Source organism: Perissodus microlepis, chromosome 17 (genome assembly GCF_051167445.1).
Source record: "Perissodus microlepis isolate ML-2025 ecotype Zambia chromosome 17, ASM5116744v1, whole genome shotgun sequence".
Taxonomy (NCBI): Eukaryota; Metazoa; Chordata; class Actinopteri; order Cichliformes; family Cichlidae; genus Perissodus; species Perissodus microlepis.
In genome coordinates this window covers 32534503-32555012 of record NC_140477.1, presented here as the reverse complement: position 1 = coordinate 32555012, position 20510 = coordinate 32534503, and the positions used below count along the sequence as shown (strand labels likewise).

At 40.4% G+C, this 20510-nt stretch overlaps 1 protein-coding gene across 1 annotated transcript in view; it reads right to left on the bottom strand.

Annotated features, from left to right (window-relative positions):
- cachd1 (cache domain containing 1) overlaps positions 1-20510 on the bottom strand; it is a 107927-nt gene that overhangs the window by 27399 nt on the left and 60018 nt on the right. The window contains exons 5-12 of the mRNA XM_084909337.1: positions 11779-11905; positions 9202-9346; positions 8895-9108; positions 8657-8806; positions 5652-5921; positions 4644-4793; positions 1507-1630; positions 1291-1408 (exon numbers count right to left, since the gene is read on the bottom strand). Of these exons, the coding sequence (XP_084765463.1) occupies positions 1291-1408; positions 1507-1630; positions 4644-4793; positions 5652-5921; positions 8657-8806; positions 8895-9108; positions 9202-9346; positions 11779-11905 (1298 nt within the window). The remainder of the gene's footprint in view (positions 1-1290; positions 1409-1506; positions 1631-4643; positions 4794-5651; positions 5922-8656; positions 8807-8894; positions 9109-9201; positions 9347-11778; positions 11906-20510) is intronic.

Below are 20510 nucleotides of genomic sequence, written 5' to 3'. Positions count from 1 at the left end.
GTCTAGCAGTGGTTGAGATTCTGACAGCACCCATATATACCAGCTCTGTTTTCTGTGTTTCCCATCAGCTGCCACCGCCAGAGATTTATGGGCAGCACACAAACAAATGCGCCCGCTTTAGCAACCGGCTCTAAAGGAATCCCACACAAGGCTAAGCCTGCTCTCATGATCCCCTCCCCTCCCTCCCAAATAAATGATGCAGCACACTCAAATGTACAGTAGACAGTTTTCAGAACCACCCAGGAGATTTATGATTCAAATTAGAGCAAACATGAATAATGATACAATCCAAAAAGGGGCCCTCGTGGACATATTATTTGCACAGCAAAAAACAGATTGTTTGGAGGGAAGAGGCAAAAATAAATATATTAAAAAAATATTTTCTGTTTTCCTTTTTTCTGCCTCTGGAAAGCTCATTTAGAAAAAAATGGAGACTGCTGCCAAACTCATGGCAAAGGTGACGTGTTGGAGCTCTAATGCCTGAAGAAAAATAAATAAATGTCAAAACCTTTTTAAAAAGCCTAAAGTGAAATGTCTAAAATTAAGTGTGATATTTCTGCTCCTGCCAAAAAAATAATAATAAATAAATTGAAATGTCAAAAAGCAAAAAGACTCGCGTGAGGCATGATATTATTGCTGTCCAGTTCCCCATCTGTTCCTTTAACATGACACTTAAGGGCCTTGTGGGAAACGTGGATCCGAGGGGACAAACAGTTTCTGAGTATGAGAGCTCTTGGTTTCATTCAGATGAGCTCGTTTAAGGTGGGGCCGGTGGAGGTTTGGTGAAGACATAAAGGCTGGGAGCATAATTTCTATGCTGCTTTAACACAATGAGAATGATAAAGAGCTTTGGACCGCAACGGGAGAGACGGGGAGAAAGTAAATGAAATCTTCAGTGCACCAACCATAATAATGGCTCATTGGCCCAGAGCACTGACTGACGGTGTAAGCTTCCCTTTTGGGAGGTACAGTCATTTTGCCTACACTCACTCTGTCCTACTGCCATTGCTCTGAAAGTACTATCCTCTTGTTCAATGTTGCATTTACATATTTCTTTCCCCTCTGGCAAGGTTTGAATATATACAGAGAGTAAAATGAAAGGGTCTGAAAAATAACAAGACTTCTTCTATATTTGGATGAAATAGCATTTAAACATAAACACGTCTTATTTTGGGTGTGTGGTTGCAGATGTAAAAGAGTGAGCTGAAGTTTATTGTGGAAACTAAATGTCACCAGTGACCAGGGGGCATTTGTTTAGCGTCTTTTTACCTTATCCTTTGGGGAACCTACCAGTTTCCAGGCATAGCTGACATTGTACGCATCCTTGCTGTTGTCCCTGAGACGGTTGGTGTGCCAGGACAGAGAGGAGTTAAGGGGCACTTCAATGATCTGACTGCCCAAAGGGAGACTGCAAAAACAAAAAACAAAAAGCCACATAGTATAGTGCATATCTATCCACCCATGGCTTTGTTTTGTTTTTAAATTCATGCAATTGTCCTTTCTCACCTGAGGATGTTCTGCCGGACGGCAGGGAACCCTGGGATGTTCTCATAGTGGATAATATCTGTGTGCAGAGGAGGCTCTGTCATCAGGTAGGGCCGTGTCAGAGAGGGGTGCATGAGGGTGTAGCCTGAGAAATTAAACAACCAGTTTGCAGTTACATTACACAAAAGCACAGACCAACACAGTAAAGCAGGATCTGAATATATAATTAGAAATAAATACTGCAGAGTTAGTAACGATACTGTTATTACTCAGCGTTAAGTCATACTTTTTGCCAAATTAATGTGCACATCATAGCCTAGATTTTCTTTCCATTTCACAAAACAATAGATCGGTGTCTTCAATGCTTAGACTTTACAGCAGGGATCAAACCAGGGTTGATTCTAAGGATGCGGGCCTTCCTGTAGGTAGCTATGTTAATTTCCTTCACTAATAATTTTGTCACAGACGTCGTCAACAACCAATTTTCTCCTGATGAAAACAAGACGACAGCTAAATAAAAACTCATGCACGAGCACAAAAACGATGATGCAATGGACTGACACGGTCTTCAAGGAATAAAATCTAGATGAAAATGTTCTGGAGCGACAAGATCCAATCAGAATTAATTAAGCTGTGTAAAGAGGCAGGATAGGTTTGGATGCGATCCAATCAGACAGAAGTTATCTCTTTCTGCAGCAAGGTCAGACGCACATAATTTAATCTGATGCCGACAAACGGACTGGGTAAAGGGGACACTCCCATGCTCCCAGTTTCTCATGAAAACGTGACAAAATGTGAACGCTTGAGAGAAAGAGAAGAGTCCACATATGGACACATTTCGCATTTGATGTCAAGGAAAATAAGATGCTTTGCAAACCGTGTGGCGCAACTTTCACAGGTAAAAACATGTCAAACCTCAACTAGAATTAAAAGAATTTTGATGTCTAAATTATGACTAAACTAAATTACATTTTAGTCAAAAGTTTGCTGTCAACATTAACACTAGTATTTAGCTGTCAATGCATGAGGGAAACATGATTTATAAAAGGCTATTAAATGCCAGGAAGACTGAAGTCCTCGCCTGTGCCCCTGATATTTATAAACCAGTAAGAATGCTACAGTTTGGGATTCCAGGTGAATCTGGAAACTTGTTTCCATTTATAAAGTAAATACACTCTGAATAAATAAATTATGATATCAAGTAAATTATAGTAAGGCCACCTCCTCTGAGGCTTAATAGAGGAACAATCCAAGACTTTGAAGTTAGGAAAGGATCATTTCTGCTGGTTAGGAGAAGGAGACGTCTTTAGTTACTTGTCACACTTTAAAACTTGAAGCACAGCCTTTACCAACATCTTAAATTTCCCTTGTGCAAAATTACAGCATGTAGCCTTGAAAATTGCCCTAGTGGCAAACAGTACTTTGTGGTACTGTGATAAATGGCTCTTAAGAAGCAGTAATCATTCTGGGAGAGACAATAAGCCGTTTTATATGTGCTGGTGCGAAAGGTCTAAAAAAACAAAATCTTGGAGTTTTGTGTTTGTGAGTATTGTATATTTACTGAAAGAGAGTGCAGTGCGTAATTTTAAGACAATTGTGTACTGCTACAACTACAGTGCATACAGTATATACGCACTTCTATTAAATCCATTTTAGAAGCAGACGTGTATACTGGTAAACACATTTTGCTACACGTTCTCATATGTGAGAATATTTTAAATGTACTAATCTGTTTTCACCTCTGTACTCCTGGAGCTTTTTGTCAGCTGCATGTTTACTTTAAACGTATTTACCTAAACTCTAATTGGCAGCAGATGATTTGAATGCCAGCTAATAACTTTAATGGGACTCATTTGTCAGCGTTTACAGAGTTGGAGCACTAATAACCACGGCACAGTAATAACTTGTAATTTGATGGCATATTTATTACAATAACAGACATTTTAGAGGAGGGGGGCAAAAAAGAGACTCACTGAAAAGCACTGAATTCACAGAACTGCCAAAAAGCTAATTATTGCTAGGTAATTAATAGTAATAGTAAGAAATATGCTGAACATGTTCATGTGCTTTCCCTCAGCTCTCTCGAATTATTACTCCGCCTACGACTTACTCTTTTTAAGCTCCTGAAGCAAAAAAAAAAACAAAACACACACACACAAAAAAAAAAACACTTAAGTTATTTTTATTTCTAATAAAAGTGCCTCCACACCCACTTCTATAGGTTAAGAGTTTAGGTTAAATTCAGTTGTACTTGGGAATATTCATTTTATTTATTTATTGCCACCAGCATATTTAAAACATATTAAAAACAAATTTTTCTAAAACCTGATTTTTATTCTTCATGTTTTCAGCTTGTCAGGAAGACAAACTCTTCATCAAATATTCCTTGGTGTAAGTAAAAGGTATCACTTCTAATGCCATTTTGCCATCTAGCAAAACGGTGACTGTTAAATGTCATTTCTGTCCAGGCCCACAGAGCACAACCTAGCCATTTCACAGCACCAATAATTGAGTCAGAACCCCCTCAGCCAAGGCCAAGACAAACCAAGACCGGACATGAGCGCTATTTGTAATGCGGCGTGGCAATCCACTGAGACATGGTTCAACAAAGTGAAATGCCAAAAGAATGCCAGTGCTACCTACAAGACGCCAGCTAGCCTAATAAAGTGTAATGCCTGTGGAGGAAGCTGAGACACAAAATGAAGTGTAATTCCATTTAGAAGCAAATAAACAACAAAGTTTACATAAGTGTGCTTATTTAAAAAACTGACTAATTTCCTGATTGATATTTGCTGTGCAGGCGAGGCCAAGCAAAAGTGGCAATGTGACACTTGGATTTGCCCTGCTGCGTTTAGCACTACCTGGGAAAACTGTTATTACTGCACATGAAGAGAAAACGAGCAGAGAAGAGATTTGAGGCGGACCACAACAAAAAAGTCTGGCTGTAGGTAATCCTGCCGATTCTTCTGCGATCATGAAAAGACACGTACGTGTGTGTGTGTGTGTGTGTGTGTGTGTGTGTGTGTGTGTGTGTGTGTGTGTGTGTGTGTGTGTGTGTGTGTGTGTGTGTGTGAGAGAGAGTGAGAGAGTGACAGAAAGAGACTGGTTTCTGATGAAAAGGTTTGCAATAAGCTGATTACCACCTCTGTGTGACTCACCTTTGTTGTCAATAAGGAAGGTGTATGACGCGAGCGAGTCTTGATAGTATGTAACATCCTCCAAGATGTACGCCAAGTTCACATCCACCCCAACCACTCCCAGGAGCTGGTTACCAAAATAACACGGCCGGCTCACAGTCATAATAAACCCTGTGGAAAGTATAGGCAACTATGTAAGGTTCACTTCAGGTTTAAGCTTGCCACACTAAGCGCTTTTATGAATGGGTGTAAATAGGTGAATGAGGCGTGTTGTATAAAGCACCTATAAAGTCCTCCAGGAGAGCAGAAAAGCTCTGTATAAGAACCAGTCCACTTTATCATCATTTATATAGTGTGTCAAATCACAGCTGCCTCAAGGCGCTTTATATTGTACTTTATATTGTAAATAACATTAAATAATACAGAGCGTACAATAATACAAGATGATCAACGTCTGTAGAGTTTAGCTAGCTGCTCGGCACTGTATTGGCACATGGCACTGAATTGGATAACAACTTAAACTTAGTTATAGCACTTACAGAAAGACATCTACTGCAATTGCATTTTTTACCCTCTGCATTTTAATCCATTATTGTACATTTAAATATGCCATATGACAGAACAAAATCTAGAGTGTGATTAAAGTAGTGGCTGGACTGTTTTACATTTTGAGAAGTTGAGGCTAATAAAAGATTAAATGTGGTGTTGATGCTGTCAAAAAGGTCTCAACTGGCCTAGATGTGAGGATTTCAAAGCTAATCGGGAATTAGAGTAACTCAACATGATATTACTTCCTCGTGATAAGTATGGTATCACAATGCAGGGATTTTGTAATAATCCGCACAATGCATTTACCTTTTAATTATATTTACTCACTGCACTGTCATATTAATTTTGTTGCAATAAGTGTGTGCCCATATAATGACGTGTTCCTTTTTTGAGGGTTGACAAAGCAATGGCTGCCAGTTGTGGTTCAGCATCAGTTCAGGATGAAGTTTCCTTTGGTGCAGTTCGGGCCACACTACTCACCATCTCCCATCGGGTCGGCGTAGGGTAGGCTGAAGCGAGCCAGGTCAATCATGCGATTGGGCAGATTGATGTAAAAACGCCCCACTGTCGTTTCCAGGTTGCTCAGTTGGTTCAGCACCATCATGCTGCCCTTCACCACCGGCATTACTGAAGCTCCTGCTGACCCAGACGAGCGGTCTCGGTCAGATGTTCGGTCAACGCCGTACTTCAATGAGTTCTGCTCGGCGAGGTCCCTCAGGAAGGCCAGCTCCTTCAGGCCTGTAATTCCCTCTGCAAGAGGAGGGAGCGGTGTAGAATATGAGCGTAAAAAAAAAAAGAGTAGACTCGATGACGGAATTTGTTTGATTTAATCAAGCAGGGATATTAGGAACAAATCCATAGCAGATGGCTTGGCTACAGGACTGTTGGACGGGGTAATTGTGCAAATCAAAAGAGCAGGGAGTGGTTGAAGCGGAGCTAAAAAGAGTAAACAGCTCTTCACTAAAGAGTGCATGACTCAAATTCCTATTATAAAAAGGCAACCCACTCTTCTCCATGTCCCTACTAGCAACAAGACAATTCCTTGAAGGAGTAGGAGAAGAAGTCACATCCTTTCCACCAAACGGTCAGTTAATTCAAAACAATTTCAAGTTCAATTTTTAGCGCAATGAATCTTCTAGTCATCAGCAATGAGCTGGTGTCATCTGGATCATAACTAACACTGCTATCAAAATTTCAAACTGATTTGCCATCACCAGCGAGCCCTAACTTGTGATCCTGCATCGTGATCTCTATAAGCTTTTACCCGTACAGTCCCATGCATCTGCCAAGCCCAGCTGTCATCTGTCAAGCTCAGAGATTGTGACATAAACGAATCCCTCATCGCTTTAAAGAAAATATACAATTGAGACCTTAATGCACACTTCAGACCATCTTTCCAAGCCTCATAAGGTCATTTAGACGAGGACGAATAACTGTGGCTGGCCCTGACAGCTGTGACATGGAACATTTGGCATCTGACAACCTATTGGGAAGGATAGAGCGAGTATCCAATCGCTGAATGGATTACAGCAGAATTCCTTTTTAATGCCAGGGCTCTGCTCCTGTGATCATTACACTGGGCCTGACAAGGGAGCCAATGCAGCCACAGGTGGCAGTTTCAACCAGAGTGGATTTTTTATCCACTTGTATCTGTTCACTTTAACCTGTGAGGGAAAAAATGTTTGCAATCCATCATTCTTTTCACCTCATTTGTCTTTTGTTTGGTGTGACTGCTATGACCTGACATTAACAAGCTTTTTCATTCAATCTGACACAGGCCTGCACGAGAAAAAAAATGAAATGGTAGATGTGCACCATATACCATCTTGCAAAATCAATGCTTCTTTATGTTTCTACCACTACCAAGAGTACCTTTAAACAGCCTAATATTAGAAGAAATTGAGTTTACTGCAAGATAATTCTGTGAAATCAACACTAATGTGCAACAGTAATGTCCCCCTCAGTTCCCATTTCTTTATAGCTTGGTTTCTTGTAATAATCCTTTGAAAGTTATCTTGACCAATAGTTCCAGTAGGTTTCCAGGCCAGGTTCCCTTGTCTCTCTTTTTTTTTTTAAATGCCAAAGACACCACATTTTGACAAGCATAAAATAATACTTTTGAGGAGCAAAGTGACTCCTGACTACTACTCAAGAACTGTCATATCATATGGAAAGCATCTGAACGGGAATGGCTTCATTTTTTTAGTATGACAATGATCCCAAACAGCAATAAAAGCATACTGGGATAGAAAAAAAGAAGAAGAATGGAACCAGTAATAGTAATATTAGTAATCAGTCATGGGTTGGCCTCCCCAGACTCCAAAGAGCAATAAATGTCCTTCAAAAAGCCTGGAGAACTTCTCCTGAAGAGTACTTCTCAGGAATACAACAATAATAAATGATTATATGATGTATTTCCATGTATGTTTGCACGTTTCAATGAACTGGTTTTCACAGCAAAACAAACAAATGAGGGGTGACTCAAGACTTGCATGGTACTGTACTGTGAACTCACTTGTGGGTCTAAAATCAGGTAATGGCTAAAAATATCTCATATTATTATATATCAGTGTATTAGTTGGTTAGTAAAGAAGAAAAAGAAGTGTATTCTCTGTTTTGCATGACTAAGGTTTACTTTTTTTCCCACGGTCAGAAAATATAGCGAGCGGTTTATTTTTAAATAGTGCAACTGTTAGATAGCATCAACATGTCCAGTGGAGATTTGAAACCATATTCTAGCTGACAAGTCAGTGTTTTGGTCAGAATATCAGACATTGTTTTGGTAACAGAGGTGGACAACAGAGACAAACACAGGAGACTGCTGATCTCCTTGAACAATCAGCACTTCACATTTGGCAGGGGATGCAGGAAATCAGACTCCCACAGCAGGCCTTTCAGCTGTGTGCAGCAGCATCAGCAACAATACAAATGTTTTTTCTGAATATGCAATGCTAATAAACTCAGAGGAGGATGAGATTTCTGCATCCTTTTCATCATCTCCCTTTAAAGAGCCAAGGTCCTCTGTCAGTCACACAGAGAGTGAGCAGCACGCTCTTTGAAGTCTCACTCTCTCTGCTCTTAGATGTACCTCATTTCCATTTCTCGATGCAAAAATAATTTGTATTAATGGTGGACTAAAGCAAGCGCAGCAGACATGGGTGTACGTGTGTTGCAGAGGGAGACGGGAATTAGGAGGCAGATGGAAGGACAAGGACAAATTTAGAGGAAAAGGAAGCGTACTTACTGCACAGACAGGCACAAACACAGAAAACAAAAAGCCTTTGAGGTTTTAAAAGCACCTCTCTAACCTTCAGTCCTAGCAGAGCCAAAAGGAATGAAGCACCAGATCAAGAAGTGTAGAGAAAAAAAATACACGTCCAGAGGTACTGAATTTCATTAACTGTGTCGAATAGTTCCTTATAACAGAAAACCTGACTAAATTAAATGTAAACATTCAGGTGAAAAATAATAAAGTTTTCACCCACCATTCATGAGAGCGTATGTGAGGATCATGACAGAGTTGTTGAGGTGCCGGTTCTCCTGTCGGACCACACTGAGCGTGGCTCTCTTCACCAGCTCCGATGATTCTCGAGACGTGACGCCAGACGACAGGTAAATGATCACCATGTCTGTGGCTGATACACAAACGCACGTTTGCTACTATCAAACTCAGTGATGAAAACATGCTAAATCTACATTAGTGTCTTCTTATCTGAGACTTACTGCTCTGTTTGTTGTGACTGGTGGTGTTTCGAAGCAGCTGGAAGGCCTTCTCGAAGCCAGCTGCATGCTGCGTGGCTCCATCAGATGCCTTGACGTTCGACACAAAGGTGCTCATCTTCCTTTTCGTCTCGCTGGTGGCTGGAGACAGCAGACTTTTGTAACACTGGTCTAGAGAGCAGGAGCGAACGGTCTCTGCCACTGAAAGTACGGAGATCTGGAAAGGAGCAAAAGGGCCATCAAACCAAGAATGATAAGAGATGTAAATACAGATGCCTGATAATGAAGAAAAGCGTCCCCTTTCCCAAACCTTGTCATGCTCATCTATGGCATTCAGGATAACAAGCGCTGAGTCCTTGGCGATCTGAAGCTGGGTGTCAGTTATGGAGGCTCCGTGGTCGATCATAACTACAATGTGTTTAGACTGTGGACGCACTGCAGAAACGTACACAGGCCTGCACGAGTACACACACAGATACACAAATGGGATATGGACAGATATCAGTTTTAGATTATAAAGCATACTCTGTTGCCTAGCAGTTTCATAGTTTTAGAGGAAGTCTGGCACCTTCTTCACTCTATGCTGTCATTACAGAGTTGGTAACACTTTATAATACAGTCTACAACTGTGACATAACTCCCCTGTAATTAAATGGAATTTCAATGTATTTTATTCAAAATTACAATTTAATGATATTCACCTACAAATAGTTAAAGGTAGATACACAGAAATAATAATACTGTAAGTAAATTTATGCAGTGCATAATTACATAACAAAACATAGTGCTTAACCTCTGGGTGCTTTACAGGAAAAGATACTGCAAGTAATTTTAAGTACTACGTTACTTTTTTGGTAATTTTGCAGAAATGCAATAAGACATCCATCATACACATCACAGAATGAATAGTTTATGAAGATGTTAAAAAAAAATTCACGCCATAATACAGCCTGTAAGCCAAAATGCACATTGTATTAACATGTGAAATGGGATATTTATTTTCCTTCAAAATTAGGATGAAATTGCATAGTACTTGTGTCATTTCTGTGTCCTTGCCTGTAAAATACCTAAACTTAGGCAACATTTTATATTACTCATGTACTACATGAAATTACTTATACATTACATACAAATTATGAAAACTAATTACAGTACAATTATTTTTTGTTTCTTGCAAACACCTGATTTGTTACCCTCTTATTCTAGTGTTCATATTTTTAAGTATTTGTAAGTAAATATAATTAATTTGCAATTTAAAATAAAATGCATCGAAAGTCTATTTAATTATAGGTGAATTACACTGTTAGTTGTGGACCATATTATTCAATTTTCAATTTTGTTATTTATATAGCACCAAATCACAACAACAGTTGCCTCAAAGCACTCTATATTGTAAGGGAAAGACCCTTCGATAATACAAAGCAAACAGAGAAAAGCCCAACAATCATGACCCCCTATGAGCAAGCCCTTTGGCAACAGTGGGGAAGAAAAACTCCCTTTTAACAGGAAGAAACCTCCAGCTGAACCAGGCTCAGGGAGGGGCGGCCATCCTCTGCGACCGGTTGGAGATGAGATTACACAAAAAAGAATCATCCAAAAGTAAGGATGTTTGGTTAATAATGCTTGATTGTGGTTGGGGTTTGAAGAAATATGACAATATTTTGAAATCCAGCAATATGACCTGTCATCAACCTTCTCAAAACAAAAAAACTTCATGTTTTTAAACTCAGTGAATAAGGACTAAGAGTCTAAGTCTCAACAAAACAAAACAGGATTTATTGTTTACATCTTACTTCCCCCCCTCTCCACACACCAACTGAATTTGTTTTGGAAAAGTGAGGCTAGAGTTGTCTGACGACCTGCAGCATTTGCTGTGGAAAATTTCACCTCTAAAGAACAACTACCACTGTGTGTGGCTGTTGTCGAGTAATGACATGTTTCTTTCAGAAGCAACTCAAGCAACATAGCGTGAAAGCATTGGTTTGGTCTTAAAATACTGCTTACTGCAACTAAGTTTCCTAAAAAGTTGGGATACTGTGTCAAGTGTAAAGAAAAGAAAAGAAAAAGAAAGAAAAAAAGAAAGAAATGTTTAATTAAAAATAGTCCAAACACAGTATATCAAATGTTGAAGATTCGGCTGCATACCCCTCATTGATTTGGTGAGACTTGTCATTTGAGGTATCACTGTATGTGTTATGCTTGTATTATAAGCAGGTGGAGCTGCAGAACGGTGCAGACTGTAGGGGGTCAGTGGCTCTTTGTGTGTGGTCTGCTGGACAAAGCGACACTAACACGAGTGATGTACTCACAAAGCCTCATTCATACTTGAAGCAAGCCAAGCAACGTCATTTCTCCCATGGCTGCACACCAAACTCACTGAGTTGAACAGCAATGGGAGAAATAAACAACAACAACTCAAAAGGAATAATAAAAAGAAAACAGAGGCCAATGCGAAATGCACAAGGGAGCATGAGAGAGATGGCTTTCAGCGATGGGGTGGGGTGGGGGGCGGGGAGAAGGGAAAAAAAACCCCATAACATTGGAGGTGTGAAATTCCAGTAGGCTTTAGTGGTAAAGAGCCACATTCCTACCAATGGCATGTGTGGTCGGGGTGTATGAGGGCAGGATGCCATCAACATGCCCTCTAGGCCACCCCACAGCAACTGGCAGAGGAGGAGGGACGGAAGGCGGGGAGGGGGGTGGAAGAGGGTGAGGAAGATGAAGGCAGGAATGAGCTGCCGAAGCATCACACTTGAACAATCTTTTCCATTATTATGTGTGATATTTGCTGACAAAGTGCAAGTTGTACCTATAATCTTATTTATTTACATTGAAAACAGCTGAAGTACAACAACACGTGTTATAAGCGACAGTGGCTGTTCTATACCTGCTGCGGTGCTCGTAGTTTCCTTTACAGTGGAACTTGTGGGCGGGGAAGACTGTGAAAATGCCCTCCTCCGAGCTGAAGTACTGCCACTTTATACCTGGGTTGGACTTCAGGTTGTCTGCCAACACTGCAATAGGGAGAGAGCGAGTGAGAACAAGGAAAAAGAAAAATACAATACTAAAGCTGAATGGGGAAAATGGGAAAATATGTAGTCAGAAAGTTCAGCATACTTGGAAGCTTTTCTTGTTTGGATTTGGCGTGCAAGTTGTGAGAAACACTACATATTTCAGGAGTGAGACTGCAAGTGAGTGACAAAGCATCTACATGAGAGATCAGCCCTAAAGAAATATGCTACATGATATGTTCATGCATCATTGCAGTGATGTTTTACATTTCAATAACACCTCGACGCCTGATGGCGATGATCATAAAGTGTTGCTGGTCATATTGTCCTGTCCATAGTTCATAAGACTGTATAGCTCTTCCAGGCACTGCATTAAAAACTGAGCATTAAAAATACATCTGACCTGATTTGACCTATAGTATCTTGCATGTTTAACACAATGAGACAGACATGTGCAGCTGCTACAACACAGGACAACATATCTAACAATGCCAGCGCTGTACAGGAGGGAGAGTAGACAGGAAATACTCTCCAGAGAACAACCCTGGATAATCTAAACCGCTGTTGCATGCCACTACCTCTCTCTCCCTCTCTCTCTATTACAGGCCTCATTAGATATATACATAACAGATAGAGAAATTCATAACAGATAAATAGGCAGGCTTGCTTACATCTTAACATGACTAGGACAAATACATCTGTTTAGGCCTGGCTACACCATACACAACTGTGCCAGCATAAATGAATGAAGAACAATTTCAAATTGTTAAACTACTGCTTAAATTTCTTGTATTTGAACTCTGGCTTTTGTCTGAAATTAGAACTCTACTTATGTGATACAGTCTGCTAAACATAACCAAGAATCCTGGGACCGGTCGCGTCAGATGGCCCCGCCCCTCCCTGAGCCTGGTTCTGCCGGAGGTTTCTTCCTGTTAAAAGGGAGTTTTTCCTTCCCACTGTTGCCAAAGTGCTTGTTCATAGGGGGTCATATGATTGTCGGGTTTTTCTCTGTATGTATTATTGTAGGGTGTACATTACAATATAAAGCACCTTGAGGCGAATGTTGTTGTGATTTGGCGCTGTATAAATAAAATTGATTTGAATTGAATAGAAAAACTGCTAAATTTGCCCCCTTTAGTCACGATTATACTCCATTATACTTACAGGGACAGCTGGAGTCGTGATGTTCAAGGAGTCAATCCTGTTATGCTTCTTTTATACTTCTTGGGCACATGTGTAGTCGATTCATTGTAATGTAAATTCTCCAAGGACGAGCCCTCGTTGTCAGGCAGACATGTGGACGCCTACAATTCCAATCGCACTCACTGTCTAATAGCAAACATTTATGCCACCCTGACCCAAGCGGAGCCTCGCAGGCCTGTAAAGCATAGCTAAGGCTTCAGAGGCACTACTGACCTATTCACCAGCCTGCTGTGATAACACTGTGTGAACTGTGATTATATTTTTCATCAGAAGAAATTAATACAAAATACTTTAATTTAAGAACATGCTAAAATTGGCTATTTGCATCATTACTAACCCACAACAATTTTAAGGTTTTGGGGGGTGGGGGGGAGTAAAAAGATACACATACTATTTTATATTTTATATATTTTATGTGAGCATATAAATAATATTAGCTGTTATTATACGTTAGCGGATATATTGTTAGCAAAATATTTTACTTCCCTAATGTCCTCACCAACTCTGAGAACTCCAGTATTGGGCAGACTCTAGAAATAACAGCCAAATACAACCTCTGCAGAGACCTCAACCCTATTTGCTTAAAACTAACAGAGTGATTTTTTTTTAAACTGGGTCACAAAGTCAACAGTATCTTCACAGAGACCCCATCACAAAGCCAACAACTTCCTTTCCACTGACTGCAACACAAAACGGCCTTTCACAATGAGGCATGGGGTGGGGCGAAGCTGGTGAGACACAAATAGAAACTTTGGGTCCTTCGCAAGGCAAAAAACAGAGACAGAGAAGAAATAGACCGTAACCATCAAAGTAGGCTTCATTAAAATAATACAATGCAGCTGTTAAAACAGCGTTTGATTGATTAAAATACAGGAATGCAGACCAGCCGTGGTGAATCCAATCAGCCTCAGTGTGCCAAAGGAACTAACAATACTATTATAAATGAACAGTCCTCCTAGTGTACATCTACATTTGGCAGCAGACTGAAGAAAGTAAGTAACACAAATGGCAATTTTGAACAACTACTTTGGTTTTATTAGCCACACAAGACTACAATCCTTTTTTTTTCTTTGTAAAGACTTTAGTCTTACTGGAGTGTTTACTTTTTTAGCAGGAATAAAAAAAAAGATTATTGTGGTTTTGTTAGCAGCCATTTTGCCATTTCGCTGACTAATTCTTGTTATTTGTAAGATTTTTTCCATTACCTCAAATTGGATTTAAAATTACTTGTTAATTATAGCTACAGTCTTTCCCAGACATGCTAACTACCAGCCATTGCATGTCAGCTGGGTTTCTATGATCCCCAAAATGTGGTTCTTGGCTTGTGATCACATTAAATTAATCACCTGCTAAAGAGAACCTGTTTTGACCTTCTCCAACCTTCCAGATACTTTACAAACCACAGTTGTTTTCCCTCCTCTAAGGGTGGGACGGAAAAAAAAATCCCAAGTCAAATGTTCAACTAACGCTTACACAAGTTACAAAAAACAGATAAATCAGAGAGCTGCTGTGAAACTGTCCAAGGGCCAAACATTATAAACTTCAACGCCAGGCTACATTTACTTGGCGAGGAACGTCTTTTTGGAGACATAGCAGGTTTGCCAATCATACATCATCCCTGCCCAGCCACTCCATCCGTCTCTCCGGGCTTCACATAAACAGGAACCACTCAGTTGTGTTGACAGTGGAAGAAGGGTTCTGTATACATCTGTCAGGCTACAGCACTCAGTTCTGCCACAAATGTTTAGATCTTCCTATTGAGACAAGCTAAGAAACTGGAACTAAATGAAAGCCATTTCCTCCAATCTTACTACTCTTGACTATCAGCAAATGACCTCACTTACTATGATCCAGATATTACACTTCCAGTGGCACTCTCCAAAGTGTATCCTCATTCTAGCCCCACTTTAATATATTTCTTTTTGAGGAAAAAGAAAAAACCCTGTAGTAAAACCCTGTCGACAAGTGTTACATTAATGGAAAAACACTGTGTTCATCATGAACACAGAAAAGATAAGATCAAGAAAAGATATTTGTATTAAACTTTTTAAAATGCTTTCACAGCAGCATTTATTTCCTGTGAATTTCTGTTTTCTTTACTTACTTTTCTACCAAATAACTTTTGTATGTAAGAATGCAAATGTTTGACCATAGCACACATTAAATGGTCTGTAGCCTGCCAGTTTGAGTCAATGAGGTCTGAGTGCAAAATCAGCTCCAGCTAATCCAGAAGTCAAGTGATTTCACAACTAGTGACTGCTCCTGTGAGCTTCCTGTGCTTTTCTCAGGCAGCACACTCCCCTTAACCACACAGACACTTTCTCATTATTGTAAATACTAGAATGCAAACCATGCAAACTATGGAAAATGTTTAGATTTCTCCTGTTTAGTAAATATTATATGTACTATGTGTTTTGTGTGAGAATTAAAGTATTTGCTAAAGGTGGGAACAATGACATACAACTGCTGCAAGCAGCGGTGGGTAGTAACGAGTTACAGTGGGGCAAAAAAGTATTTAGTCAGCCACCGATTGTGCAAGTTCCCCCACTTAAAATGATGACAGAGGTCAGTAATTTGCACCAGAGGTACACTCCAACTGTGAGAGACAGAATGTGAAAAAAAAAATCCATGAATCCACATGGTAGGATTTGTAAAGAATTTATTCGTAAATCAGGGTGGAAAATAAGTATTTGGTCACCTCAAACAAGGAAAATCTCTGGCTCTCACAGACCTGTAACGTCTTCTGTAAGAAGCTTTTCTGTCCCCCACTCGTTACCTGTATGAATGGCACCTGTTTGAACTCATCATCTGTATAAAAGACACCTGTCCACAGCCTCAAACAGTCAGACTCCAAACTCCGCCATGGCCGAGACCAAAGAGCTTTCGAAGGACACCAGGAAAAGTATTGTAGACCTGCACCAGACTGGGAAGAGTGAATCTACAATAGGCAAGCAGCTTGGTGTGAAAAAATCAACTGTGGGAGCAATCATCAGAAAATGGAAGACATACAAGACCACTGATAATCTCCCTCGATCTGGGGCTCCACGCAAGATCTCATCCCGTGGGGTCAAAATGATCATGAGAACGGTGAGCAAAGATCCCAGAACCACACGGGGGGACCTGGTGAATGACCTGCAGAGAGCTGGGACCACAGTAACAAAGGCCACCATCAGTAACACACTACAACGGCAGGGAATCAAATCCCGCAGTGCCAGACGTGTTCCGCTGCTGAAGCCAGTGCATGTCCAGGCCCGTCTGAAGTTTGCCAGAGAGCACATGGATGATACAGCAGAGGATTGGGAGAATGTCATGTGGTCAGATGAAACCAAAGTAGAACTTTTTGGTATAAACTCAACTCGTCGTGTTTGGAGGAAGAAGAATACTGAGTTGCATCCCAAGAACACCATACCTACTGTGAAGCATGGGGGTGGAAACATCATGCTATGGGGCTGTTTTTCTGCCAAGGGGACAGGACGACTGATCCGTGTTAAGGACAGAATGAATGGGGCCATGTATCGTGAGATTTTGAGCCAAAACCTCCTTCCATCAGTGAGAACTTTGAAGATGAAACGAGGCTGGGTCTTCCAACATGACAATGATCCAAAACACACCGCCCGGGCAACAAAGGAGTGGCTCCGTAAGAAGCATTTGAAAGTCCTGGAGTGGCCTAGCCAGTCTCCAGACCTCAACCCCATAGAAAATCTGTGACGGGAGTTGAAAGTCCGTGTTGCTCGGCGACAGCCCCAAAACATCACTGCTCTCGAGAAGATCTGCATGGAGGAATGGGCCAAAATACCAGCTACTGTGTGTGCAAACCTGGTAAAGACCTATAGTAAACGTTTGACCTCTGTTATTGCCAACAAAGGTTATGTTACAAAGTATTGAGTTGTATTTTTGTTATTGACCAAATACTTATTTTCCACCCTGATTTACGAATAAATTCTTTACAAATCCTACCATGTGGATTCATGGATTTTTTTTTCACATTCTGTCTCTCACAGTTGAAGTGTACCTCTGGTGCAAATTACTGACCTCTGTCATCATTTTAGGTGGGGGAACTTGCACAATCGGTGGCTGACTAAATACTTTTTTGCCCCACTGTACATTTACTCCGTTACATTTACTTACGTTTTAGAAGAACATTTTTTTACCTTCATTGCACCATACTTTTTACTTTTACTTGAGTACATTTGTGAAGAAGAAACACTACTTTTACTAAGCTATATTTGACAATATTTGACTTACTACTTTTTAAAAATAATTAATTTCACACATTGGATAATACTACTAATAATGGATTATGCCGCCTGGGGGCTACCTGTAACTCTTTCACCAATCAGACGTAGACATGCAGTCACATGACCAGATATAAAAGGCAGGCCAAGCAGCCCAAGCCTTTCAAACTAGCGGACACAGACTGAAGAAACAGATCAAGAAATGGCAGAGGCAACTGTCTGCACCAAAACTGAAGAGGATGAACACCCTTGGCTGCATATACAAAGCATGTTTCGCTTTAAAGGAGTACAAAAGAACAGCTATATAATGCGATGTCTTCTGTGTGAGCCAAAACAAACCGACATTTCAGCGTACAAAAACTCAACATCTAACCTGAGGAAACATGTCGCGGTAAGTTTGGTCTAAATGTCTTTTTAGCTATGCTTAAGTGGTTAACACATGAATTAAATGGCTGAATTTAATGACCTAATAATTTCATTCTGGTGTGTTACGGTGAGGACACTGGTCCCCGAGGACTGGAGCTTTGCACCCATGGGTTATAGGATCACAGTCTTAGGCCTTGTCCACATTAAAAATTAAATTATTTTAAAAAATTGTGCATATCCAGAATCACTCCCTTTCTCTCCTAGAAAAACATTAGTATAGTAATTAAGCTGGTTTAATATTTTTCTTTTCTCCACAAGTGACTTTTGTCTTGACTCTTTCTTCAAAGAACCACAGTTATTAAGGTGTAGAAGTTTATAAAGATTATAAAGGTTCTAAACATTTTTTGAAGCAGAATCTATTGACTAGCACTACTTAGCCTTGCATATGTTCTTATTTTTAACTTAAACTGGAATTATTTTGTGTGTGTGTGTGTGTGTGTGTGTGTGTGTGTGTGTGTGTGTGTGTGTGTGTGTGTGTGTGTGTGTGTGTGTGTGTGTGTGTGTAAACTCACTTAATGTAAGCACGACTTTGGTTTCTCTTCCCTTTCTGTCGTGTTCGGGTCAAATCTGACTGATTTACAACTTAAAACACACACAAATATTGTGTTTTACATCTGATTGCCTCGTGATACCTTCCACACTATGCACTTGAACATATAAAAGTGATGATCACCTCTTCATTGAATTTTGAGTGTTTTAATCAACATCTGTTAGGACTTCTATTAGCACACGTGGTGTTCCGGGAAAATGAATGGGAATCCACCCACTGAACTGAATTTGGTGGTGAAAAATGTTTTTTGTGCTAGTTGAACTCTCCAGTCTCATTCATCCCACACCCTTTACTGTAGCACTCCCAGACAAAATTGAGTGGTCTGTTTTAACAGCTCTTAAATTAGCATAACAAACATTTTTCACCACCAAATTCAGTTCAGTGGGTCGTTAGTGGGTCGTTCAGTGGGTCTTTCATTTGGTCATTCAGTGGGCCGTTCAGTCAATGGCGGTGGGGAGGTGAATACGACAGGAGGGTTAAAAATATGGGAACATTGTTTTTTAAAAAGTGTATAGAAATTGCTTAGTCACATGTAGTTTCATGGTCTATTTTTTCTGCCAACAGAGGGTTCACGCCACCAAAATGAAGATGTATACAGAATTAATGGACCACCACAGAAAACGAAAGTCGTCCTCTTCTACCGAGCCACCTATGAAGAATGCAAAACTTACAGATTCTTTCACTGGCTCTAGGCGGGTAACACAAGCAACGTTTGACAAGCTTCTGCTTACGTTTGTATGTGAAGCCAACCAACCATTTTCTATAGTTGAGACATCGTCCTTCAAGACTATGATGGAAACCTTGCAACCTCAGTGTACAGTAATGACAAGGAAAACATTGTGCTCAAAAATACAAGAAGCTGCGAAGAACATGAAAAGCATAATCATCAAAAAACTGAGCACTGTGAACTATGTTGCTACCACAACAGACTGCTGGTCTGCCAGACAACATAGCTACTTGGGAGTGACTTGTCACTGGATAGATGACATCTCTTTAGAAAGGCATTCTGCTGCACTGGCTTGTAGACCTCTTAAAGGTTCGCATACATTTGATGTTCTTGCTGCAGCATTAGAAGAAATCCATTCAGAGTATCACATCAGAGAAAAAGTGACCAGGACGACGACAGACAGTGGTTCAAATTTCTTGAAGGCCTTTCCATTATATGGTGAGGAGAAAGAGGAAGAAACAACCAAATGGCAGGAGGATGGTGGGTCTACCCTTGATGATGCAGCAGAAGACAGTGAGTTAGAGGTGGAGTATCAAGATGTCTTTGCTGTTTTGAATGACAACACAGGTCTGGAGTACCAGCTTCCAAGGCACCAAAAGTGTGTGTGTCATCTACTCAATCTTATATCAACAGTTGATGCCACTGCTGCAGAAGCTACCAATATTACATACAAGAGGCTGTCTCAGTCTGCTTTTGCTAAATGTCATGCTCTGTGGAATAAAACCAGCAGGTCAATCACGGCTTATGAAACAGTGGAACATGAGTGCAAGTTGCAGTTTCTTCGACCCAATCAGACTCGTTGGAGCTCCCTGTTCCTTGCTGTGGAAAGACTTGTGCGCATTCAGAAAGAGCAAGGAGAGAAAGCAATCTGCAATGTTTGCACGGCATTAAAGATAAAGATGTGAGTTGATGGAACTGGTTTTTAAATATTAATGGGTGAATCCACCCTTTATTTTATTTTATACCTTTACTGTCTTATTTAGCAATCATTTGCAAATTTTACAGACAATGCACAGCTATTACATTGTTGTAGAAATGGCTATGACTTCTGTTTTTACACCTTTTTTAGGTTCAATCCTGCTGAAATGGGATTTTTGGTTGAGTACACTGCTGTGATGAAGCCCGTTGCCATGGCCCTTAACATCCTCCAAGGGGAATCATCTGTGCACATGGGTTTCTTGCTGCCAACACTTTACCAGTTGCTGGAGAAGCTGAGGAGGCTGGAGTCATCTTGCAAAATGTGTAGACCTCTTGTTGATGCGCTGCGGGACGAGATCCAGAAACGTTTTGGAGAAATAATGAAAGACCCTGAGCTGATTGCAGCTGCAATACTTCTACCAAGATTCAGAACATCCTGGTCCACAGAGGAAAGCGTCTTAAAAGCTGGTATACTTATCCATTAAATTGTGAGCCACTAGATATTGACTTATAATGACTTTCCTTGTTACTGTAACTTGGGATTATAGT